At 64.8% G+C, this 25,108-nt stretch overlaps 1 protein-coding gene across 1 annotated transcript; it reads right to left on the bottom strand.

Moving 5' to 3' along the window:
* Positions 1–506: 506 nt before the first annotated feature.
* On the bottom strand, positions 507–7,155 carry WNT1 (Wnt family member 1). The gene is made up of 4 exons (XM_044995606.1): positions 6,976–7,155; positions 4,803–5,056; positions 2,817–3,082; positions 507–1,900 (listed from the first exon to the last, which is right to left on the bottom strand). The coding sequence occupies exons 1-4, from the start codon at positions 7,074–7,076 to the stop codon at positions 1,412–1,414; spliced, it is 1,110 nt and encodes a 369-aa protein (XP_044851541.1). The 5' UTR covers positions 7,077–7,155; the 3' UTR covers positions 507–1,411.
* Between the last annotated feature and the right edge of the window lie 17,953 nt (positions 7,156–25,108).

Genomic DNA, 25,108 nt, shown 5'->3' with positions numbered 1-25,108 from the left:
CAAGACTTGTGAGGATCCCTGTGGGCAGCGGGCAGCTCAAACCGCAATAAGACCCAGCGAGGGGAACTGACCATTGGACCCAGCTGTCATGGGCCTGGGCTGGATTCTCCCGGCAGGAGCTTTGGGACTGGATGCAGGAGGCACTGGGGGAGGGTCCCCAGCTGGGTTATACACATGATCCTAATGGTCCCCTCCACCCCTAAGATCTCGGAGTCCCTCACGCCCTGCACCTGGTGTCATCACTGACACTAGTGCGACGGGCGTGGAAAGTGCTGCCAGCTCAGTGTGGCAGCGTCTCCCGCGCCCTTTGCACCGGTGTTAATGACAACACGGCTTGCCCAGCACTGGGCAGGGATGAGGTGCCGCATTGCTCCAACCCCCCCCCCCCCAAAATTAAACTCTGTTGGCTTGATAAAAATAGATCCTTTATTTGTCTCTAGCTCGCTATGACTGAGATCTGTAACAAAGCATCGTTCTTTTAATTAGAAACAAAAAGGCTGGGGGGGGGGATCTTTGTCAAAGGCAGAGGAGAGGGATCGTCTAGGACACCCACCGGTTGGCAAGGCCGGGCCGGCACTAAGGGGTATAAAACCATTCACAATAAATATTTTATTTACAAAACAAAACTGGCGATTCCGACCACTTCTTCAGTGCACGTTACGTACCAAATTCCCAGCCTTGGTTCGTCCGCGCGCGCCAGACCGGCCCGCTGACCGGCCAGCGTTTTCTCCCCTGTTCCCGGCACAGTGCTCTGAGTCCAAGAAGCTAACGAGCGGCATTTGGTGAGTGCTGTGAACACTCGTCCGAGGGGCAATCGCGGGCGCTTTCCGAGCTGCCTTTGACCTGGCCACCCCGGCAGCAGGGGGAGGCTGGGAGCATCGGACGGGGCGGGGGGTGACTGAGCAGCGTGGAGGTGGGGCTGGGGGTCCCAGGCTGGGGCTCAGACAGAGGCCAGCGCTGGGCTGTGGAGACCCACCCCCAGGACATGGGGCGGGGAGAGGTTTAGCCAGGGCCGCGCAGGGATCCAGGCTGCCGATCCAGCCCTTTTCGCCCAAACGCGCCCAGGGATAAGACCCTGCGGAGTGACAGGGAGGGGACTGCCACGGCCCTTCAGGTCACCACTGGGTGATTGATCTCTGACGCCCCTGCAGGTGTCCTGGCCTGGAAGAGTTTGCAGGGCTCTGGAGAGGACGGCCCCTCCCCTCATGTCTGCCAGGCCCTCACCTTTCTCTGGGGCCGGGTCTGCCACTGAGAGCGGCAGCTCCGGGGTCACGGGGCTGCAGAATCCGGCTTGCAGCGGCTGCTCGGATGCGGTGACCTTGCTAGGCGGGATGGGGGTGGGGCCCTGATTTTGATCCCCCCCCCAGGGAAGGTCTTTGCCTCCGTCCCCCTCCTCCCACCTGGCCCCGGCTCACAAGCACTCGTGCAACACTTGTGTGTTGGTGCAGTTCAAGCAGCTGACGTGGCAGCACCAGTGGAAGGTGCAGTTGCAGCGCTCGGTGACGCGCTGGGTCCGCGTGCGGTAGCCCCGCCCGCAGCAAAGCAGCTCGCAGCCGTCCAGGGCGGGGGAGGAGCTGTTGCAGAAACGCCCGGCCGTGCCCGGCGTGCCCGTCTTGCCGCTGTAGGTGCAGAAGTTGGGCGACTTCTCGAAGTAGACGAGGTCGTGGGGGGAGGGCGGCTTGTGGGCCGGGTTCTCGGGCTCCAGGTGAGGCCCCTCCACGCGCGAGGCCCGGTTGCTGCCCTTGTTGCCGTAGATGACGCGGGAGGCGCCGTCGAACCGGTCCTTGAGGAAGTCGCCCACTGTGCGGAAGGTGGGGAGCCGCATCCAGCAGGTCTTGACGGTGCAGGAGCCCGACATGCCGTGGCACTTGCACTCCTGCCGCATCTCCGAGAAGACCGTCTGCAAGAGAGGCCCGGCCCGGTTAGCGCTGCGAGCTTCCCCAGAGCAGTGCCCAGTGGGACCCCCGCGCGGCGAGCGCTCCCACGGCGGTGCCCACCTCGGCCTCCGTTACACATGGGCCCTCCCTGTTAACGCACGTTAGGCAGCGTCTAGCAGGTCGCGGGAGTTGCTCTGGGCAGAGCCGTTCCGCCGGGATAGCTCTGCAGCCGCCGGCTTGGCCACGCTCCGCCCGCCCCCACGCTGGAAACCCGAGGCAGCCCGCGGAGGCTCCCAGGGCTCCTTTTCAGTGGGGTTTTACTGCAATTAGAGGAACTGGCATCAGTTCCTCCCACATGTGCTGGATGCCGGCAGGGCCACGCGCAGCAGCACGCCTGGACGAGGAGCCCTGGCTTCGCCCGTCAGAGCTGGCGTGTCCCGGCTCTGCCCCAACCCTGCTCCACCCATCGCGCCTCCACCCTCCCTTCCCCGGGCTCCCTCCTCCCCTCTGATCGGTCCCGTCCCCCCCGCCCCCCCCCGAGCTGGGAGTTCGCAGGGGGCGAGGAGGGCAGGACAGGTCCCTCCAGGTCTCTCTGTCCCCTTTGGATGCTGCACAGGGAGCTTCTGCACAGGAACCTGCCCTGCCCCCCAGGGTATCCTGTAGCTGCCCTCTGAATGCTGGAGCCCGTCAGCTTCCTGTCTGCAAAGCAGAGACCACATGGGCTGGAAAAGAGCCCCAGAGATGATGCTCCTCCCACAGCGCACACGTGCACAGACACGCACGCACATGCATGCTCACACATGGACACACGCATGCACAGACACACATGGACATGCACACACACAAACGCACAGTCATGGACACACACGCACAGGCACAGACATGCACACACCGTCTCCCCACCCCCACGTGCCCGTACACCCACTCGTGCACACTCACCATCCGTCCCGCCTCGTTGTTGTGCAGGTTCATCAGGAAGCGCAGGTCCCGCCCCTTCTCGTTGGAATCCACGAACTCGCGCCCGAAGACCCGGCCGAAGTCGACGTTGTCGCTGCAGCCCCCCCAGTGCCAGTCGGGGCCCCCCGGGCCGCGGCGCCGATAGTCACACGTGCAGGACTCGATGGAGCCCTCGGAGCAGGACCGGGCCACGGAGTGAGTGACGCCAGCGCTGGTGATGGCGAAGATGAACGCCGTCTCCCGACAGCCTGGGGGCAGGGACCCAAGGCATTCAGGGCACCGGCACCGCGTGCGGGCTGACGCCGACCACCCCAGGGCGCGGTCCCGGCTCGCTGGCGCTGCAGCTGGCAGTGAGCCAGGCAGGAGCTGCAGGGCACCTGCTGCAGCCATCAGCCCCAGCTGCCTCTGGCAGGGCACTGAAGACACTGGCCACCCACGCAGCAGCAGCAGCCTGGTTTGGGGGGTGGGGGAGCCGAGAGGACGGGGGCTGGGCCAGGGGGGTCGGGGGGCTGGGCCAGGCCAGGCCTGAGTCACTTTGTCTCCCAGCAGTACGGTGGGGCTGGCTCGCCCTGGGTCCGGGTCCGTCCAGCGCAGGTAACACACCTGGTACCAGCTCGGGGAAGCTCCCTGGCTCCCTCTAGCGGTGGTGAGGGGGAAATGAAAGGTGTGTTCCCACCTGCGGCCAGGTTCGTTTGCTTACTGAGCTCCCTGGCTCCCCCTAGCGGTGGTGAGGGGGAAATGAAAGGTGTGTTCCCACCTGCGGCCAGGTTCGTTTGCTTACTGAGCTCCCTGGCTCCCCCTAGCGGTGGTGAGGGGGAAGTGAGGGGGGTTCCTCTGCCCGCCAGGTGGAAGGGGCAGGTGGCAGGAGGTTGCAGCTCCTGCTGTGTTGCTGTGGATCCCCAGGAAGGGGGCTTGGGGCGAGGCGCGGTTCCCTGTGCAGGTGAGGAGGGGGTGATTACCAGCTCGGCTTTGGGGGAGGGGGATTGCAGCAGGGAGCGGGGTGGGGAGGAGCTGCTGGGGGAGGGGCAGGATAGACAGGGCAGGGGAGCTTGCTGGGCTTGTGGGGGAGACCCAGCATTTGGGGAGCACCTGACTGGCCGAGCTGGGTATGGCAGAGGGCTGTGCCTGAAAGGCAGGGGCCAGGGGAGCTGGCTCGCAGGGCGGGATTTCTGCCTTAGAAAGGAGCCCAACCACCCGCCCTGCCCCGCCCAGGGTCACCGGCCCTTTCACCCTGGCAGAGGTGAGGCCAGCTCTGCCCTTTGGTGGGGGTACGACCGAGTTCCCCCACGCGCCACAGAGGGGCAGCAGCGTTATGGTGGGTGTTACAGCCCAGCTGGGACCGGGCCCGTCGCGCCAGGTGCTGCACAGACCCCGGCCAGCTCAGGGAGCTCCCAGTCTAGGCGAGGGGTGGGAGGGGGAACAGTGGTGCAGAGCGGGAAGGTGGCAGAGCCGAGATGGATCCCAGGAGTCCAGGGGCCCAGTTCGACTAGGCCACAGGGCCATAATTTGGAAAGTGTTTTGTAAAACGCTGACCGAGGCGGCACGGGGCTGAGGCTGGCACCCCGCGAGCAGAGGAGTCGCTCTGCTGGCTGGCCAGGGGCTGCTCGGGGCGTGTGGGCCTGAGCCCTCGCTGCCAGCCCAGGGAAATGCCCACGGAATCCCCGAGCCAGGGGGGGAATCCCCTGGGCAGGCCTGGCAGGGGAGCTCGTGCAATCAGGGGAGGAGAGGTGACATCACGTCATTTATCCAGCCAGTTGTGTGACACACGGGGACGGGGGGGGGGCACTGCATGGGGGGGCATGTGACCCACGAGGCATGGCACGCTGGGGGAGGGGCCCTCAGCACGTGGCAGGAGGGGGCCGCGTGGCACACGGAGCCCCTTCCTGGCTGTGCCAGGGCCTGGCACCTGCTCTGCCTCCATTTCCCCCTTGCCTTGCCCCCCCCGCCCCGAGCCCCCTGCCGCCTCACCCCGGTTGACGATCTTGCCGAAGATGTGGGGCCCCTGGGTGGTGGGGCAGTTCCAGCGGCGGTTGCGGAACTGCCACTTGCACTCCTTGATGGCGCTCTGCAGGCCGCTGCTGATGCTGTGCAGGACACCGGGGTTCTGGCGGATCAGCTTCCGCTGCTTGCGGCTCAGCAGCTGCAGGCTGGGGTCCAGCACCAGGTGCACGTTCTTGGAGTCTGTCAGCAGGTTGGTGGAAGAGGCCACGTTGATGATGCCCCTGCGGACAGCGGGGGGCAGGGGATAAGGCACCACAGCACAAGCCCGACCAAACAGCAGTGATCAGCGCGGCCCTCTCTGCCCTGCCCCCACCCCCCGGCCAGAGCAACACTCAGACCAAAGGGAGTCCCAGCCCCTGCTCTGACCACTTAACCTCACTCCCCTCCCAGGGCTGGGGATGGAACCCAGGAGTCCTGGATCCCAGCCCCTGCTCTGACCACTTAACCTCACTCCCCTCCCAGGGCTGGGGATGGAACCCAGGAGTCCTGGCTCCCAGCCCCTGCTCTGACCACTTAACCTCACTCCCCTCCCAGGGCTGGGGATGCAACCCAGGAGTCCTGGCTCCCAGCCCCTGCTCTGACCACTTAACCTCACTCCCCTCCCAGCGCTGGGGATGGAACCCAGGAGTCCTGGCTCCCAGCCCCCTGCTCTAACCACTTAACCTCACTCCCCTCCCAGATCCAAGGGGTAGAACACCTGCCCTAGCCAGGACATTCAGCCAGTTTGTGGGTGAGGGAAAGGCTCAGACCTGGCAGCAGAGGGGGCTCCAGGTGTGGGCAGAGCCCTGCGTTCCCAGCTCCGAGATGCCAGGGCGCAGGGTGCCAGCTCCTGGCAGCTCTAAGTCCCGACCGGCTGTGCTCTGGCGCGGCCTGTTCCACACAGAGCGGCCAAGTGCTGCAACCCCCCCACCCCAGCCCTAAATCAGCCTGACAGGCCCGGACTAGGTAGCAATTAAAAGGAGAGGAGAGAGAAGCCTCCCCCAGAGCCGGCCGGGGAGGGGAAGGAGCTGCCACTGCCCCCCAGCAACGGCAGGGATGGGAGTTCCCAGCGGGGCACCCGCTGGTGTGTGTGTGTGGGGGGGATCGAACAGAGTCTAATGCACCCACCCGCCCGTCTGTCCCCACGCATCCCGCGCTGCAGCTAGCGATCACAGCCCGCGCTGGCACACAGACAAACACACACCTGTGGCCCATATGATATGGCGTAACTGTGGGTCTGTGTCTCTTAGCTACTGCATAGCGATAGATACCTGCTGTGTGTGTGTGTGTGTGTGTGTGTGTGTGTGTACACACGTAGCGTGAAATGTCAGGGCAGGGCTTGCAGCTGTGTCGCTCACACTAATCTCACCGGTGAATATGGGTGGCCAGGCTCACAAATGGGAAGCAGGACTAGCGCCCACACCAAGGTGTGGTGTGCATTGGAGGGCTGCGGGGAGGCGTGTGTCTACACAGTGCCTCTGTTTGTAGGTGTCAATACGGCGAGCGTGTGTAGCCAGACTATTGGTGTGACAGTGTCTAGTATGGGCTTAGCGCCTGTTGCACCGGCACTCACTGGACACACACACAATGAAAAGACAGTTCCTGCTCCATACAGTCTCTGTAGAATTAGCCCAAGACGTTGTGTGCATCATCCTATGCCTGTCTATATACAGCACCATCCACAGCTGGGCTGGGGATGAGTGGATCGCTAGCGGGGTGTCTGTGGGGAAGTTACCGCATGTTCCCTCAGCAGCTCCCCCCCCAGCCCAGCCCAGCCCATGATGGACAGAGGAGCACAGAGAAGGGAAAACAAATCTGGTTGGAAATATAAAAATCTGCCTAAAGGAAAAAGAAAAAAGACCGGAGGGGCCAGGCGTGCTGGGGTTGGATGAAACACCCTGGGGCCAAGCCCCTTGGAAGGTGCCTTTTCTCATCAGCGCAGAGTATCATTATTCTTTCATCCTTAGAAGCAAACACCTGAGTTCTTGACATTTTTCCCCAGACATCTCCAGATGCTGTGGAGAGCAGCTGCGTCCCCTCCTGCCCTGCGAGCAGACCCCTCTCTGCACTTGTCTGCTGGATTTCTCTCTCCCTCCACAGCTGCTCTAGTCGCAAAAGGAGAATGAACAGGATGGATATAAAGGCAAAAGCAGAGACTTACCACCATCTCCCACTGTTATTCACCGCCAGAGTGTTGGAAAGAGACGAAAATGCCAAAACCCACAATGTCTTAAACCCTAAAATTAATGCCACGGGTCTCATTGTTTTGGCTGCAGGGCAGTGGCTCGTACAAAACTTCCCGAGAGTAGTTTGTCTGGACACAAAAAATTATAGATCTAGAAAGTCTTGTTGCAAGGAGAATCCTACAACAAATTCTTTGGCTTAATCGTTTCTATCTCGATAGCTATATCCACAGCCACACGGAGTACAAGAAAGATGGGGTGTCTGTGGATATGGCTGCATAGAAATCTATAGATATATAAATATATAGATATATGTATAGAAACTCAAACCCTAAAAATAGAATCTAAATAAAAACTCGTGTCACAGTTGAGTCTGCAGTAGTGTTGGCATCCTCCGAAATCTGAAAATGCTGGAGGAAAGGCTCCAATCTTCTGGTTTCTGGCAGCCTCTTAGAGATGATTCCCCCAGAGAGGAATTAAACCACTAGGGGAAAAAGTTTGATGGTCTACGGCTGCTGTTGAGTGCTTAGCATCCTCCAGCCATCTCCAGTGCCTCGGGGAGCCCCTTCCTTCTTATAGAGGCAGCGAGGTGGGTCTCTGTGGAACGGTTCATCTGTGTAGGATCCAGGCTGTGTTCTCATGCTAACAATGGGAAGTGGAAGAGACGCATCACTTCTTATGGGGCAGCCCGCGCCGGGGCTATCTGGCCATCTGACTGTCCATCACTCGGGTTGAGATTAATTCTGTCAAGTGTCCGGGCTCTGTAAATCCATCGGTTCCTCCAAAATCCTTCTCTGCATGGGAGCAAATCCAGATGAGGGGGATGAATGTTAGTGTCTGTCACTCACACGCCCCCCTCACCCCACCCCCACCCTACCCCTCTCCTAGCCAGCTCCATGCAGCAGCATCTGCTCGACGCTGGCTGAGTCCGGGAGGTTTCTTCCAGCTCATTTTCCCCCAGAGGCCCCCAAAGTGACCATGACCTGAGAAGCAGGAGAGTTTGGAGTAAGGGATTGACACTGTCCCAAGGGAAATCCGAGTCCAGAAGTGAGGGGTGCCGGGGAGGGGGGCCAGAGCTAAGATCCCCCAGCAGGAGAAGGGAGCTCCAGGCTGGGTCCAGGTCCCCCTGCTGAGACTGGCCCGGGATCAGACGTGCCATGGTCTGCCGGGGGAGTCCTGCTGCTTCATGCTGCTTGGCTCTCCGGCGCTGCTGCGCTCACAGCAACGCTTGGGGCTCCAGTGGCCACATTTGGCTTCTGAATGCTCCTGAGGCTTCTGCGGCAGCTTCGTTCCCACTCTGATTTCGCTCCCCTCTTGGCCGCGGGTGTGCTTGGCTTGGCAGTATTTACGGTGTCCTTTCACCGCATGGGGCTGGCGCTCGAGGAGATAAAAACTCAGCAAGTCCCATCCCCAGCGACCAGATGTAGCAAATTAACGGCACAGCAGCTAACGGGCTGGAGCTGGGGCTTTCCAGCCCATCTGCTGAGACCTCCCCGAACGGGAGCACCGGGCTGGAGAGGGAAGCACTGGGGGGTTTTGCCTAAGGGGAAAAGAAACGAATCAAACTTTGGCACTGGGGACAATCCCTGTGGCCGGGCTGGGACCCTGCGAGGCCCTGCCTCAGACAGGTGGCCAGAGGCACACGGGAACGGTGCCCACCACCGTTAGCTAATGGAGAGCGGGGCCTGGAATGGCCAGATAAAGCCAGGCGCAGCCCAAGGCTTTGCTCTGGGCCTGCACCCCTCACCTGGAGACCCGTCTCACCCCCCTCGCGCTCACTCTCATCCTGTTGCTCCACGTCACCCGCCGAGGATCAGAGCCTCTTCCATCCCTGGCGGGAGACATGGGTCTCCGCCGGAAGGGCCATGTTCTCACGTGTGTTTCCTGTGTGAGTTGTAGGTGACACCTGTGTCATGTGTGGACATGCGCTCACCCTGGGACTGACACCCAGACAGGGCCACGCTCCTCCCACGTGACTCTCTTGTGTGTGGACACGCTCACCCTGGGACTGACACCCAGACGGGGCCTCGCTCCTCCCACGTGACTCTCTTGTGTGTGGACGCGCTCACCCTGGGACTGACACCCAGACGGGGCCTCGCTCCTCCCACGTGACTCTCTTGTGTGTGGACGCGCTCACCCTGGGACTGACACCCAGGCGGGGCCTCGCTCCTCCCACGTGACTCTCTTGTGTGTGGACGCGCTCACCCTGGGACTGACACCCAGACAGGGCCACGCTCCTCCCACGTGACTCTCTTGTGTGTGGACGCGCTCACCCTGGGACTGACACCCAGACGGGGCCTCGCTCCTCCCACGTGACTCTCTTGTGTGTGGACACGCGCTCACCCTGGGACTGACACCCAGGCGGGGCCACGCTCCTCCCACGTGACTCTCTTGTGTGTGGACGCGCTCACCCTGGGACTGACACCCAGACGGGGCCTCGCTCCTCCCACGTGACTCTCTTGTGTGTGGACACGCGCTCACCCTGGGACTGACATCCAGGCGGGGCCACGCTCCTCCCACGTGACTCTCTTGTGTGTGGACGCGCTCACCCTGGGACTGACACCCAGACGGGGCCTCGCTCCTCCCACATGACTCTCTTGTGTGTGGACGCGCTCACCCTGGGACTGACACCCAGACGGGGCCTCGCTCCTCCCACGTGACTCTCTTGTGTGTGGACGCGCTCACCCTGGGACTGACACCCAGGCGGGGCCACGCTCCTCCCACGTGACTGTCTTGTGTGTGGACGCGCTCACCCTGGGACTGACACCCAGACGAGGCCTCGCTCCTCCCACGTGACTCTCTTGTGTGTGGACACGCGCTCACCCTGGGACTGACATCCAGGCGGGGCCACGCTCCTCCCACGTGACTCTCTTGTGTGTGGACGCGCTCACCCTGGGACTGACACCCAGACGGGGCCTCGCTCCTCCCACATGACTCTCTTGTGTGTGGACGCGCTCACCCTGGGACTGACACCCAGACGAGGCCTCGCTCCTCCCACGTGACTCTCTTGTGTGTGGACGCGCTCACCCTGGGACTGACACCCAGGCGGGGCCACGCTCCTCCCACGTGACTCTCTTGTGTGTGGACGCGCTCACCCTGGGACTGACACCCAGACGGGGCCTCGCTCCTCCCACGTGACTCTCTTGTGTGTGGACGCGCTCACCCTGGGACTGACACCCAGACGGGGCCTCGCTCCTCCCACGTGACTCTCTTGTGTGTGGACGCGCTCACCCTGGGACTGACACCCAGACGAGGCCTCGCTCCTCCCACGTGACTCTCTTGTGTGTGGACGCGCTCACCCTGGGACTGACACCCAGGCGGGGCCACGCTCCTCCCACGTGACTCTCTTGTGTGTGGACGCGCTCACCCTGGGACTGACACCCAGGCGGGGCCACGCTCCTCCCACGTGACTCTCTTGTGTGTGGACGCGCTCACCCTGGGACTGACACTCAGGCGGGGCCACGCTCCTCCCACGTGACTCTCTTGTGTGTGGACGCGCTCACCCTGGGACTGACACCAGGTGGGGCCACGCTCCTCCCACGTGACTGCCTTGTTGTCCATGACGTTGAACCAGGGATGTGCGTGGTCTCAAATGAAGCTGACCCCAGGGGGGCAAAGAGGAGTGGAGAGCAGAACGTCCGCCCCTTAGACATCCCGGAGGGGCCGGGCTGGGAGCAAGGCTACGCTGCTGCACACACACACCCGGGCACCCGGTAGCACTGCCCACCCCTCCCCAAACACAGCGCGAGCGGGATGTGCGCAAACAGCTGGAGTCCCATCAGCAGTAGGGTTTGTATGTCTCACCCTGCCTCACCCCTGCAGGGCAGGACGAGTCCACCCAGTGGGTGCCCCCAGCGGGCGAAGGGGTGGGGTGAGCGGGAGGGGCAGGTGCTGAAGAGAGGAGAGAAACCAGGGGGAGCCCGGGTGCTGTTAGCGTTGTCCTGTGCTCAGGCGCCTTGGCCTTGTGGCCCCCGGTCCAGCTCACCGCTCCTGGCTCCTCTGTCCAAGTTTGTGGGTCTCAGCTAATCTGATGTGGACATTTGTACCTGGGGCCTGATTCTGCTGCCATTAAAATCAAGGTGCCCTCAGCACCACCCCCACCTTCCTTGGTCTCAAGAGCAGCCGGATCGGGCCCTTTATGAGCGTAGTGACTGGTCTGCTCGGCACAGCTAGATGGGGGGGGGACAAGGGCTGTAGTTTCAAAGAGAGGCTGGGGATTTTGCAGACATGGGGGGTTAAGTTCATGTTATTTGCCTTCACTTAGGGCCTCGAGCTGTCAGGGGGGAGCCCCTGGGCGCAGAATGCAGGAGGCAATATTGCCCCGCAGGGGCTGTGGGGCCGGGCTCACCTGCAAGCAGCCCAGGAGGCCTCAGGCTGTAAGAGATCAGGGCCCCCGGGCCCAACGTGGCTGCTAGTCTGGGTGCACCCCTGTAACTGGCCCTCGCTCACTCGCTCGCTGGGCCGTCGGTCCCTGCCCCGCCTCACGCCGGCACCACAAAGTCCTGCACGTTTCCAGGCCGGGTGTGAACCCCTTTCGGCCCCCCCGTTCCACCAGCAGGGGGAACTGACCGCACCGGGGTGGGAATGGCCAGGCCGCCGCGGGCAGCACTGCCAGACCCACAACTCCGGAGTGACACCGAGCGCCGAGACCACGGAAACCAGCCTGGGAGGGGACCCACCAGAGACCAAAGGGGCGGAGAACAATCCCAGGCCCAGGAGTGACACCCCCATGGGGGGGGTCTGTCTCTCTCTCACCCCCCCCACACCACACCACCACCCCACACACCCCTTTTCCGCATCCCCTTTCCCCAGCCTGTGCAATGGGCGAGCAGGGTGCTGTTCCATGTCTGGCCAGCAGGGGCTGCTGCTGGCTTGGCTATAGCCATGGGGCTGGCTGGGAGTGGGGCATGCAGGTGCCAGGCCGGCCCCAGCCAGCGATGGGAGGCTCCGGGGGGCGGGGGGGGGGATTTTCCACTGGGAAAAACAAAGAGACCCCCAGTCCTCCCCCCCCCCCAGCAGTGTGAGCGCACATGGGGCTGGGGAGCTGCTGGGCGCCCCCCAGACACGGGGGGCAGGGGATGGGGATTTGATAGAGGAGATGGCTCCTATGGGGAAGGGGAGAGGGAGAGAGATGATGGATGGATGAGGTGGGGATGGAGGAGGTAGGTAGGGGCTGGGGGGAGGGGGAGATGGGCAGGATGAGGGGGTGGGGGAGGAGGGAGGAGGTAGGTAGGGATGGTGGGAGGGGGAGATGGGCAGGATGAGGGGGAGGGAGGAGGGAGGAGGTAGGTAGGGGATGGAGGGAGGGGGAGATGGGAAGGATGAGGGGGAGGGAGGAGGGAGGAGGTAGGTAGGGATGGGGGGAGGGGGAGATGGGCAGGATGAGGGGGTGGGGGAGGGAGGAGGTAGGTAGGGGATGGAGGGAGGGGGAGATGGGCAGGATGAGGGGGAGGGAGGAGGGAGGAGGTAGGTAGGGGTGGGGGGAGGGGGAGAGGGGCAGGATGAGGGGGTGGGGGAGGGAGGAGGTAGGTAGGGATGGGGGGAGGGGGAGATGGGCAGGATGAGGGGGTGGGGGAGGGAGGAGGTAGGTAGGGGATGGAGGGAGGGGGAGATGGGCAGGATGAGGGGGTGGGGGAGGAGGGAGGAGGTAGGTAGGGGATGGGGGGAGGGGGAGATGGGCAGGATGAGGGGGAGGGGGAGGAGGGAGGAGGTAGGTAGGGGATGGGGGGAGGGGGAGATGGGCAGGATGAGGGGGTGGGGGAGGAGGGAGGAGGTAGGTAGGGGGTGGGGGGAGGGGGAGATGGGCAGGATGAGGGGGAGGGAGGAGGGAGGAGGGAGGTAGGGGAGGGGTGAGGGGGAGATGGGCAGGATGAGGGGGTGGGGGAGGGAGGAGGTAGGTAGGGGGTGGGGGGAGGGGGAGATGGGCAGGATGAGGGGGAGGGAGGAGGGAGGAGGGAGGAGGGAGGAGGTAGGTAGGGGATGGGGGGAGGGGGAGATGGGCAGGATGAGGTGGGGATGGAGGAGGGAGGGAGGGGGTGGGGGGAGGGGGAGATGGGCAGGATGAGGGGGTGGGGGGGAGGGAGGAGGTAGGTAGGGGGTGGGGGGAGGGGGAGATGGGCAGGCTGAGGGGGAGGGAGGAGGGAGGAGGTAGGTAGGGGAGGGGGGAGGGGGAGATGGGCAGGATGAGAGGGAGGCAGGAGGGACTAGCGAGGAAGGGGATGGGGGAGGGGGAGATGGGCAGGATGAGGGGGTGGGGGAGGGAGGAGGGAGGTAGGGGGTGGGGGGAGGGGGAGATGGGCAGGATGAGGGGGAGGGAGGAGGGAGGAGGGAGGGAGGGGATGGGGGGAGGGGGAGATGGGCAGGATGAGGGGGTGGGGGAGGGAGGAGGGAGGTAGGGGGTGGGGGGAGGGGGAGATGGGCAGGATGAGGGGGGGAGGAGGGAGGAGGTAGGTAGGGGATGGAGGGAGGGGGGAGATGGGCAGACGGAGGGGTGGGGGGGGACGGAGAAGGTAAGTAGGGTATGGCGGGAGGGGGAGATGGGCAGGATGAGGGGGTGGGGGAGGAGGGAGGAGGGAGGTCGGGGAGGGGGGGAGGGGGAGTTGGGCAGGATGAGGGGGTGGGGGGGAGGGAGGAGGGAGGTAGGGGATGGGGGGAGGGGGAGATGGGCAGGATGAGGGGTGGGGGGGGAGGGAGGAGGTAGGTAGGGGATGGAGGGAGGGGGAGATGGGCAGGATGAGGGGGTGGGGGAGGAGGGAGGAGGGAGGTAGGGGAGGGGGGGGGGGGGAGATGGGCAGGATGAGGGGGTGGGGGGGGAGGGAGGAGGTAGGTAGGGGATGGGGGGAGGGGGAGATGGGCAGGATGAGGGGGAGGGAGGAGGTAGGTAGGGGATGGAGGGAGGGGGAGATGGGCAGGATGAGGGGGTGGGGGAGGAGGGAGGAGGGAGGTAGGGGATGGGGGGAGGGGGAGATGGGCAGGATGAGGGGGTGGGGGGGGAGGGAGGAGGTAGGTAGGGCTTGGGGGCAGGGGGAGATGGGCAGGATGAGGGGGAGGGAGGAGGTAGGTAGGGGATGGAGGGAGGGGGAGATGGGCAGGATGAGGGGGTGGGGGAGGAGGGAGGAGGTAGGTAGGGGATGGAGGGAGGGGGAGATGGGCAGGATGAGGGGGTGGGGGAGGAGGGAGGAGGTAGGTAGGGGATGGGGGGAGGGGGAGATGGGCAGGATGAGGGGTGGGGGGGGAGGGAGGAGGTAGGTAGGGGATGGGGCGAGGGGGAGATGGGCAGGATGAGGGGGAGGGAGCTGATAGGTAGGGGATGGAGGGAGGGGGAGATGGGCAGGATGAGGGGGTGGGGGAGGAGGGAGGAGGGAGGTAGGGGATGGGGGGAGGGGGAGATGGGCAGGATGAGGGGGTGGGGGGGGAGGGAGGAGGTAGGTAGGGGATGGGGGGAGGGGGAGATGGGCAGGATGAGGGGGAGGGAGGAGGTAGGTAGGGGATGGAGGGAGGGGGAGATGGGAAGGATGAGGGGGTGGGGGAGGAGGGAGGAGGGAGGTAGGGGATGGGGGGAGGGGGAGATGGGCAGGATGAGGGGGTGGGGGGGGAGGGAGGAGGTAGGTAGGGGATGGGGGGAGGGGGAGATGGGCAGGATGAGGGGGAGGGAGGAGGTAGGTAGGGGATGGAGGGAGGGGGAGATGGGAAGGATGAGGGGCTGGGGGAGGAGGTTGGAGGGAGGTAGGGGATGGAGGGAGGAGGTGGGTAGAGATGAGGGATGGAGGAGGCGGGGGGTGGAGGTAGGGGAGCGGCTGAGGGGTCTCTATGCAGTGGATTGCTGGGTGGAGGAGTTTGTCCAGGGCTGTCCTCCCCCATGGCCGGGGGGGGCACTGACCCCCGTGTTAGCCCCCCCAGGCCTGCAGCCCGTGCTGCTCCCCCCAGGCCGGGCCAGGCCCCGTCCCATCCCGTCCCCACGCTTGGCTCCGGGGCGTGCTGGGCTCTGAACCTGGGTTTAGTTGGCTGTGAAATGAGCCGCGTTCGGGTCCCGCTGTTCGGCCACCTCCAGCCCCCCAGGCCTAATCCCCAGCCCCGCGCGGTTCCTGGTTCCTGGGGATGGATTAGCCCCACTCAATCCCTTTACTGCCTTGAAACGGCCCTTTCTTCTCACGCGCCCGCAGAGGGGCATTGATCCCGGCAAAGCCCAGGGGCCGAGCCCCCCCCACTCCTCCTCCGGTGACCCTCATTTCCTCCCCTACGGGGAACTCTGCTCCCTGGGTCCTTCAGAGACCTCCCCCCCCCCGCCCCGAGGGGCCTCTCTCTGCCGCCTCCTGCCCCCCCAGCCCCCTCCCACAGCCGCTGTCACTGCCTCCCCTGGTGCCCCCACTTCCCCACCCACCGCTGCTCCCCCCAGAGCACAGGGGCCTCGCGTGAGGTCCCCTTGCCGGGATCCGGGCCCCAGCCCATGACAGTCCCCCCCCCCCCCTCCCCCAAGCACCCAGTCTAGGAGGCTCTGGTCTGAACCCCTCCAGACATCACCCAGCAGCCCCTCCCCCCACTCCGTTTGTGCTGTGGCTCGTTATGGGCGTGGGGGGAGATGATTTAGTGGTGGGGGCAGATTCCTTCTACCCCTATTTGCTGCATCTTCGCTAGGGGGCAGAGACGCTGGAGTGCAGACCCCCAGCAGACAGTCGGGGGGACTTTACCCCACTAGGGATGCGGCCGGGGATAATGTCCCAGGAGGGGGCCCGTATCCCGGCAGGAAGGGCCCCGTATCCCGGCAGGAGGGGCCTGTATCCCAACAGGAGGGGCTCGTATCCCAACAGGAGGGGCCCATATCCTGGCAGGAGGGGCCCGTATCCCGGCAGGAGGGGCCCGTATCCCAACAGGAGGGGGCCGTATCCCAGCAGGAGGGGCCCGTATCCCGGCAGGAGGGGGCCTGTATCCCAGCAGGAGGGGGCCCGTATCCCGGCAGGAGGGGGCCCATATCCCGGCAGGAGGGGCCCGTATCCCGGCAGGAGGGGGCCCATATCCCGGCAGGAGGGGCCCGTATCCCGGCAGGAGGGGCCCGTATCCCGGCAGGAGGGGGCCTGTATCCCAGCAGGAGGGGCCCGTATCCCAGCAGGAGGGGGCCCTGTATCCCGGCAGGAGGGGGCCCTGTATCCCGGCAGGAGGGGCCCGTATCCCAGCAGGAGGGGCCTGTATCCCAGCAGGAGGGGGCCCGTATCCCAACAGGAGGGGCCTGTATCCCAGCAGGAGGGGGCCCGTATCCCAGCAGGAGGGGCCCTGTATCCCGGCAGGAGGGGGCCTGTATCCCAGCAGGAGGGGCCCGTATCCCAGCAGGAGGGGGCCCTGTATCCCGGCAGGAGGGGGCCCTGTATCCCGGCAGGAGGGGCCCGTATCCCAGCAGGAGGGGCCCTGTATCCCGGCAGGAGGGGGCCTGTATCCCAGCAGGAGGGGCCCGTATCCCAACAGGAGGGGCCTGTATCCCAGCAGGAGGGGGCCCGTATCCCGGCAGGAGGGGGCCCATATCCTGGCAGGAGGGGCCCGTATCCCAACAGGAGGGGCCCGTATCCCAGCAGGAGGGGCCCGTATCCCGGCAGGAGGGGGCCGTATCCCGGCAGGAGGGGCCCCGTATCCCAGCAGGAGGGGGCCCGTATCCCGGCAGGAGGGGCCCGTATCCCGGCAGGAGGGGCCCCATATCCCAGCAGGAGGGGCCCGTATCCCGGCAGGAGGGGGCCTTTCGCTGGTTGAAGCCCACGTGGCTTTGGGAGAGGATTTCGGGTGTAACTTCCAGTGCAGCCTGACCCAGGTACTATGGAAGAACCAGGACGTGACTCAGGTCTCCCACCTGCCAGGTTAGGACACTCCAGTGAGTAAGACACTGTCTGCCCTGCTGCCCTACCTCAGTACCCCCCACCCCCGGACTCCATGCTGGTCTCTGCTCCTTTTCCTCAGCGGCTGGACCAGCAGGTCCCTCTCCGTGGCGCTGGGGTGGGAGAACAGGCAGGGCGGTGTGGCCTGAGGAGACGCTGCAGGGGTGGGGACGGGATGTTCTGTGGCGGGGGGGAATTGTTGCCAAGGAGCCGGCGGCCGTGGAAGGGAAGAGGGGGCCTGTGGGACATGGGGGGGGGGTGCCGAAGGCTGTCGCCTGGGCAGCCTTCCAGAACATGGAGCCTGGCTAACTGTGAACCTCTGAAACCCAGGAAATGCAGCGTTAAGGGCCAGGCTCCTCCTGCAACACCACCTTAACTCTGCCCTCTGGGGACCAGCTCGCCTGTTCCAGAGCCCTTGGGGGACGGAGCCCGGGAGCGATGTCGGGGCCTGACACCATCTCTTGGCCAGGCGACGGTGGGGGTTGGTGAGTGTCGCTGCCCCCTGCCTCTATTCCACCCTGGTCCCATGGCCCGCCGGGGATATGGGTTCTGGCTCCCTCATGGAGCTGTGAGCACGGGCGTGTAGCGGGCGTGGCTCACCCCTGTCCCCAACACCGGCCCCTTCTGCGGCGTGAGGGAGAACCTGGCACCCGCCTACCTTGAATGCGCCAGGTTGAAGCCCCTCTTCCGGCTCCTCCTTCCCCCACCTGTTTCTATTCACACGCCCTGGCCGCGGCCCCACCAAGTCACGAGACCTCGTCACGAGACCTCGTCAGCTTCCTCCTGGCCCTGGCCAAAGTGCCCATCTTCAACCCCAGGAGGAGGATGCTGGACGAGGGGGGGCTCTGCAAGGGGGGGGCCTGTTTCCACTTCCCCCCGGTCTCACGCACCCGGGCAGTTCCCCTGGGCGGCGGCCCCTGGCTCCCTAGGCAGCTGTGCGGAGCAGTGGGCGCTGCGGGGTTCTCTGCTCGGTGCCCCCCTCTGGGTGAACCTGTGACCTTCACTCCTGACCCTGGGTGTTCACCTGGTTCCCGGGGTCCCTCCCGCAAGGCTGGGGGAGGGGCCGTTAGACGTGCCCGCCCACCTCCCAGGATTTCCAGTCAGGCCCCCTTGATGGGGAAACGGGGCCAGCTGCACCTGTGTGAAAATGACCTGCCTCCCAGCCGGAGAGGCGGGGCTAATGGGGCCAGGTGTTACCCTGAGGAGCACCTGGGCCTTCTCAGAAGGGCTGGAGCTGTTGGGTGGGAGGGGCTCACGCCAGAGGCAGGTTGGGCCGTGCTGCTGAGGCAGGAGCTGTAGGAAGCAGGGAGGGCCCAGGTGGTGGGGAGGAAGCCCTGGGGAGCCGGGCTCAGCTACCCGAGCAGAGCTCAGCGGGAGCCCCGGAGGAGCCCACTGACCTTCTGGTGGTTTGACTCTTCGTTGGACTCCTGGGCCCCTGGCCGGGGCCTGCGCTGCAAAGATGAGCTGGCCGAGGGCTGGGCTACTGAAGTGGGGGGAAGGGCTTGGACACTGGTGCACCTCGGTCTCCAGTGCACCAGAGTCCAGCCCCCCCTTCGGTCTCATTTCAGTTGTTGGGCAGCGGCTCTCAACCTGTTCAGTGTTTGGTTTCTCTGGTACTGAGTCGCCTGTCCCCCTCCTGGGGCTGTGGCCAGCCCGCGGGGGCAGAGCGGTGGTGCTGCAGGGCTCCCACGTACCCTAACGCTCCCTTCAGAGGTTTAGCGGTAGCTGCTCTCTGTGTTCAGGGAAGGCCTGGGGCAGCGCTGGGCAACCTTCCCTCTGCACCTAATAGATTATAAACCTGGTTTCCGACTCTTCTACCCGGTGAGAGGATGGACGCTGGGAAGAATCTTTCAAACCTCCCCCCTGCTGTCTGTCTCTTCGGTGTCTCGCTAGCCCAGGGCTGGCACCTCGTGCAAGGTGCCCCTCGCTCGGCAGGGCTGCACTTCGCACCCGCTCTGCTCTGCTCTGCTGGCCATGACCGTGAAGGGAGACGGGGGGTGGAGCCAGGCTGCCCCCTCCCAGCTGGGGTAGCGACTTGTCCTCCCCGCTTCGCCCCTCTCTCATTATCCTGCTCCCTGCAGCACCTTCTGCAGGCTGGAGCAGGGGAACGACTGGCCCCCCAGCAGGATTCATTCCAGGGCCCCTTCCTGCTCTGGGTCATGCCCCCACCCCAAGCAGATCTCTCCAGAGCTTCCCTCTTTCTGAACCGGTTAAACATTAACGGCTCCCACAGAGCCTAGGGGAATTTCCCGCTGCCCTAGCGAGTTCAGACAGATTCGCCCCAGCGCCGAGATGCCTGGAATTCAAGAGATCTGGAGGCTCGCGCCTGCCGGGCATCTGTCCATGGAAGAGTTCGCACATGCGCACGCACTTGTTGCTGTGTGTCGGGCCTGGTGTGGGGAAAACGCTCGGTGGGAGGGCAGAGCTGGGCTGCCAGGGGCCTTTCTGGAGTGAGAGCCATGGACAGGGCTTGAGCTAGTGACAGAGGCTGCGTGGGACTTGACACTGCAAGGCAGCGATCAGCTGAGGGCACCCCAGCTGCAGCACAGCGCCCAGGATCCACCTCTCGCAACCTCTCCAGGACACATGCATGCCCACTAGGGGAGCACTCAAGGAAGACAAGGCCGTTGCAGAGAAGCTAAATACATTCTTTGCATCGGTCTTCACTGCAGAGGACGTGAGGGAGATTCCCACACCTGAGCCATTCTTATTAGGTGACAAACCTGAGGAACTGTCCCAGACTGAGGTGTCAATAGAGGAGGTTTTGGAACAAATTGATACATTAAACAGTAATAAGTCACCAGGACCAGGTGGGATTCACCCAAGAGTTCTGATGGAACTGAGATGTGAAATTGCAGAACTACTAACTGTGGGATGCAACCTATTGCTTAAATCAGCCTCTGGACCAGGTGAGGGGATAGCTAATGTGATGCAGATTTGTAAAAAGGGCTCCAGAGGCAGTCCTGGCTATTACAGGCCGGGAAGCCTAACTTCAGTAAACTATAGTATAGAACAGAAGTCTGAATGCAGTATGTTGGAGAAGAGTCAACACGGCTTTTGTCAAGGGAAATCATGCCTCTCCAGTCTATTAGAATTCTTGGAGGGCATCAACAAACATGGACAAGGGGGATCCAGCTGCCTCCCACCGCCTGGGGTTGGTCCTTTGGCTCAAGTGTCTGAGGTCTGGGCACGGATCTATGGTCCTGTGTTCACACCTGCTGAGAACCCATGGATGAGATGGCCTGTGGAGCGTGTGCAGGGGTTTTGGTGGGGGTGCATGCAAGGGTACCGGTGACTGGTACAGGTGTCTGTGTATGTTTGCATTCACTTCTCTTTCAATGGCAGCAGCGGGTGCTAGTAGCTGGGACCTGCCGGGTCCCCATCAGGGTGTGCAGTGCAGCTCGCTCAGCGCGTCTCCCTGGGCGTAGTGGATGGGGCCTCAGTTCAGCATCATCAGGGGAGAGGGGGGTGCAACTGATTCCCGCTGACATTCAGGGCAAGGGGCCTCCCATGGTCACATAGAACCTGACTCACACCAGCAGTGTGGGTGTCATGTCCTCCTCTAGGGGCTAGCAAAATACAGGATAACAGCGTACTACTGCTGCCCACTAGTGGGGTTGCTCCTTTCAGAACATAAGAATGGCCATACTGGGTCAGACCAATGGTCCAGCGAACCCCGTGTCCTGTCTTCCAACAGTGGCCAGGTGCTTCAGAGGGAATGAACAGAACAGGACAATTAGCAAGTGATCCATCCCCTGTTGCCCATTCCCAGCGTCTGGCAGTCCGAGGCACCTAGGGCATGGGGTTGTGTCGCTGACCCTTGGCTAATCGTCACTGATAGATCTGGCCTCCAGGAACTGATCTCATTATTTTTTGAACTCAGTGATACTTTTGGCCTTCACAACATCCCCTGGCAGTGAGTTCCACAGGTTGACTGTGCACTGTGTGAAGAAGTACATCCTTCTGTTTGCTTTAAACCTGCGGCCTGGTAATTTCATAGGGTGGCCCCTGGTTCTTGTTATGTGAAGGGGTAAATAACATCTGCCTGTTCCCTTTCTCCTCATCATTCAAGATTTTAAAGACCTTTGTCACATCTCCCCTCAGTCGTCTCTTTTCCAATCTGAACAGTCCCAGTCTTTTCAATCCCTCCTCAGCTAGAAGCTGCTCCATCCCCCTTAAGCATTTTTGCTGTATCTTTTTTGAGATGGGGTGACCAGACCTGCAGGCAGTGTTCCAGGTGTGGGCATCCTGTGGATTTATATGGCGGCATCCAGGTATTTTCCATTGTATTTGCTATCCCCGCCCTAGTGGTTCCTAACGTTCTCATCGCTGCTTTGACGGCTGCTGCACGCTGAGGGGCTGTTTTCCAAGAACTCTCCGCGCGCTGGGAAATGGGAGACCTGGGTTCTAATTCCATCTCTGCCACTGACCCACTGCATGACCCCGGGTGAGTCCCGTCTGCCCTTTGTGCCTCGATTTCCGCACCCACCTCGGGCCTGCTCCTTGGTGCCAGGGGGAGGAAGGAGCCAGCTGCGGGCATGGGGGAACACGTGCACGCCCCCTGCCTTGCTCCTTCCCTCGCTAGCCCCCTCCCCACGACAGCTGCAGATTCCTACCTGCCACAGGGGCCTGTCCCAGCCCCTGCTCTCTCCACGCAGCCTGGGGCGAGTCCTGAGGTGCCGGGACTGTGGGGGCTCCCAGTGCAGCAGGCAGAGTTCTCGCCATGCATCGCCCTGTGTCTGAGCAGGGACACGCCCATGCGCATTCCAGCGCGCCAGCCCCACGCCCTCCCCAGCCCTGTGGCGCAGCCTTATTAGGAAGCCAGGTGTTGGCTTGGGATGGGGGGGCAGGCCAGCCCCCCCAGGGAGACGCTGCAGCTCAACGGGCACTAGTGAGGGCAATGGGGTTCACCCCACCCCGGGCACTCTCCCTCGGGGGCTCTGGTCCTGTGGCGCTGCCAGCAGCAAGGGGAGAGAGGGGCTGAGATCTCCCTAGACTGGGCACAGGCAGAGGCCAAAAAGAGACCCTCTCCCCTCCCCGCAGGCTGGCCAGGGTCAAGTCCCCAGCAGACCCCAGCACAAGGTTCATCCTCCAGCCCCGCCAGCCCAACACGGCTCCCCCTCCCCCAGCAAAGAGCAGCCTTGCCGGCCTAGCTGTGCGGAGGGGGCAGAGAGCAGCTGATGTGGGGCATTACCCCCTGTTCCCCCCCACCCCCGCTCCCATTGACCCCTCCAGGCCATTCATAACCAGGGGACAATCTGGGGGCGGGGAGGGGGAGGGGTGTCTCTGGCACTGACTGTTTTTAAATCAAGCCTGGGTGTTTTTCTGCCAGCTCTGCCTGGGAATCGTGCTGGGGCAGGTCTTGGGCCTGTGTCCTACCAACCAGCCTGGATGGGCTCAGGGCTCCCTTCTGGCCTCTTGGGAGCTCAGCTGGAGACAAAACTCATGAGATCTGCACTGGGTAGCCAGGGCCATTCCAGGGCTGGATAGAACCCAGGGGTCCTGGCTGCCAGCCCCCCCTGCTCCAACCACTGGACCCCGCTTCCCTCCCAGAGCCAGGGATAGAACCCAGGGGTCCTGGCTGCCAGCCCCCCCTGTTCCAACCACTGGACCCCGCTTCCCTCCCAGAGCCAGGGATAGAACCCAGGGGTCCTGGCTGCCAGCCCCCCTGCTCCAACCACTGGACCCCGCTTCCCTCCCAGAGCCAGGGATAGAACCCAGGGGTCCTGGCTGCCAGCCCCCCTGCTCCAACCACTGGACCCCGCTTCCCTCCCAGAGCCAGGGATAGAACCCAGGGGTCCTGGCTGCCAGCCCCCCTGCTCCAACCACTGTACCCCGCTTCCCTCCCAGAGCCAGGGATAGAACCCAGGGGTCCTGGCTGCCAGCCCCCCTGCTCCAACCACTGGATCCCCGCTTCCCTCCCAGAGCCAGGGATAGAACCCAGGGGTCCTGGCTCCCAGAGCCCCCCCTGCTCCAACCACTGGACCCCGCTTCCCTCCCAGAGCCAGGGATAGAACCCAGGGGTCCTGGCTCCCAGCCCCCCTGCTCCAACCACTGGACCCCGCTTCCCTCCCAGAGCCAGGGATAGAACCCAGGGGTCCTGGCTCCCATCCTGTTCTAGAACCAGAAGAGCATCCTTTGCAGAGTGTGGGGCCATGGCCATGAACCCACCATAGCCCAGGGTGTGGGGGAGCCCCCTGGAGCTGGGCCATGCCCCCCTCCACCCATCTGCTGCTCTTGTCTCTGGGGCGCCCCTGAGCCACCATCATCTCCGGCAGTCACAGCAGAGGCTGCACCTGAGCGGGGCGGGGGGGGGGGGAGGTTGCCCTATGGGGGGAGGGGAGAAGGCTGTGCTCTAGGGGGGCAGCAAGGGAGGGGGCAGGGGGCTGTGCTCTGGGGGGTGGAGCAAGGGGAGGAGGGGGGCTGCACTCTGGGCTGGAGGGGTTGGGGGAGGCTGCACTCTGGGTGGTGTGGTTGGAGTGGGGGCTGTGCTCCGGGTGGGGGGACAGGGGGAGGAGGTGGGCTGCACTCTGGGCTGGAGGGGTTGGGGGAGGCTGCGCTCAGGGTGGGGGGTCACAGGGGGAGCTGCGTTCTGGGCTGGGAGGGTAGCAGGGGGGGCTGCGCTCCTGGCGGTGCGATTGGAGTGGGGGGGCTGTGCTCTGGGCTGGGAGGGTTGAAGCGGGGGCTGTGCTCCGGGCCGAGGGGGCTTGTGGGAGGCTGCGCTCTGGGCCGGGGGGGTCGCAGGGGGGCTGCGCTCTAAGCTGGGGGGGTCGCAGGGGGGGCTGCGCTCTGGGTTGGGAGGGTTGAAGGGGGGGCTGTGCTCCGGGCGGAGGGGGCTGGTGGGGGGGCTGCGCTCTGGGCCGGGGGGGTCGCAGGGGGAGCTGCGCTCTGGGCCGGGGGAGTCGCAGGGGGAGCTGCGCTCTAAGCTGGGGAGGTCGCAGGGGGGGCTGCGCTCTGGGCTGGGAGGGTTGAAGGGGGGGGCTGTGCTCTGGGTTGGGAGGGTCGCAGGGGGGGCTGCGCTCCGGGCCGAGGGGGCTGCGCTCCGGGCCGGGGGAGTTGCAGGGGGAGCTGCGCTCTAAGCTGGGGAGGTCGCAGGGGGGGCTGCGTTCTGGGCTGGGAGGGTTGAAGCGGGGGCTGTGCTCCGGGCGGAGGGGGCTGGTGGGGGGGCTGCGCTCTGGGTGGGGGGGTCGCAGGGGGAGCTGCGCTCTGGGCCGGGGGGGGTCGCAGGGGGAGCTGCACTCTGGGCCGGGGGGGGGTCGCAGGGGGGCTGCGCTCTAAGCTGGGGGGGGGTCGCAGGGGGGGCTGCGCTCTGGGGTGGGAGGGTTGAAGGGGGGGCTGCGCTCCGGGCCGAGGGGGCTGCGCTCCGGGCCGGGGGGGTCGCAGGGGGAGCTGCGCTCTGGGCCGGGGGGTCGCAGGGGGGGCTGCGCTCCGTGCCGAGGGGGGTCGCAGGGGGAGCTGCGCTCCGGGCCGGGGGGGTCGCAGGGGGAGCTGCGCTCTGGGCCGGGGGGGTCGCAGGGGGGCTGCGCTCTAAGCTTGGGGGGTCGCAGGGGGGGCTGCGCGCTGGGTTGGGAGGGTTGAAGGGGGGGCTGCGCTCCGGGCCGAGGGGGCTGCGCTCCGGGCCGGGGGGGTCGCAGGGGGAGCTGCGCTCTGGGCCGGGGGGTCGCAGGGGGGGCTGCGCTCCGTGCCGAGGGGGGTCGCAGGGGGAGCTGCGCTCCGGGCCGGGGGGGTCGCAGGGGGAGCTGCGCTCTACGCGGTGGATTTGGCCAAAGGCACGTGCGGCTCTTGTCCCCCCCGCGGAGCCCAGAAGAGCGGCGGGGGGGCGCTGCGGGCCCAGTCCCCGGCTCCAGGGAAGGGGGGGGGGCGTGGCGCGCACGGGCCCTGCCCACCCACCCTGGAGATGAAACGCGCATCCCCGCCCTGGAAAGTCCCCGGCGCGGGGCTGGCCGCGCTCCAGCTGGCAGGCTCCGGGGGCCCGGCCGGGCTGTGGCCGCCCCTCGAGCCGCTCCCGGGACCTATTGCCCGGTGCCAGGGGCAGGGGCAGCAGCGTCCTCGCCGGGCAGCCGGCCCGGGCCCTGCGCTCATGGCGCAGCGCACCGCAGGTGCTGGCCGGGTGCGCGCTCCCTGCGCCCCTCGCGGGCACGGCGGGGCGCGGCGGGTACAGGCGCGTAGCAGCTGGTCCGGCACAGCAGCTGTGCCCCGGACACGAGCGCTGGCCCTACGAGCTCCGGGATTGCCTGAGCTGGGCAGCCGCCTC

This window comes from Mauremys mutica, chromosome 20 (assembly GCF_020497125.1).
Source record: "Mauremys mutica isolate MM-2020 ecotype Southern chromosome 20, ASM2049712v1, whole genome shotgun sequence".
Classification (NCBI taxonomy): Eukaryota; Metazoa; Chordata; order Testudines; family Geoemydidae; genus Mauremys; species Mauremys mutica.
This window is presented reverse-complemented; position numbering and strand designations above follow the sequence as displayed.

What these genes read in the sequence shown, in the direction of transcription:
- WNT1 (XM_044995606.1), bottom strand. Translation starts at nt 7,076, where the DNA reads ATGAGACCCGTGGCATTAATTTTAGGGTTTAAGACATTGTGGGTTTTG. An exon ending in AATAACAGTGGGAGATGGTG is followed by an intron (nt 5,057 to 6,975) that starts GTAAGTCTCTGC and finishes CGCTGTCCGCAG; the next exon opens with GGGCATCATCAACGTGGCCT. An exon ending in ACAACGAGGCGGGACGGATG is followed by an intron (nt 1,901 to 2,816) that starts GTGAGTGTGCAC and finishes CCTCTCTTGCAG; the next exon opens with ACGGTCTTCTCGGAGATGCG.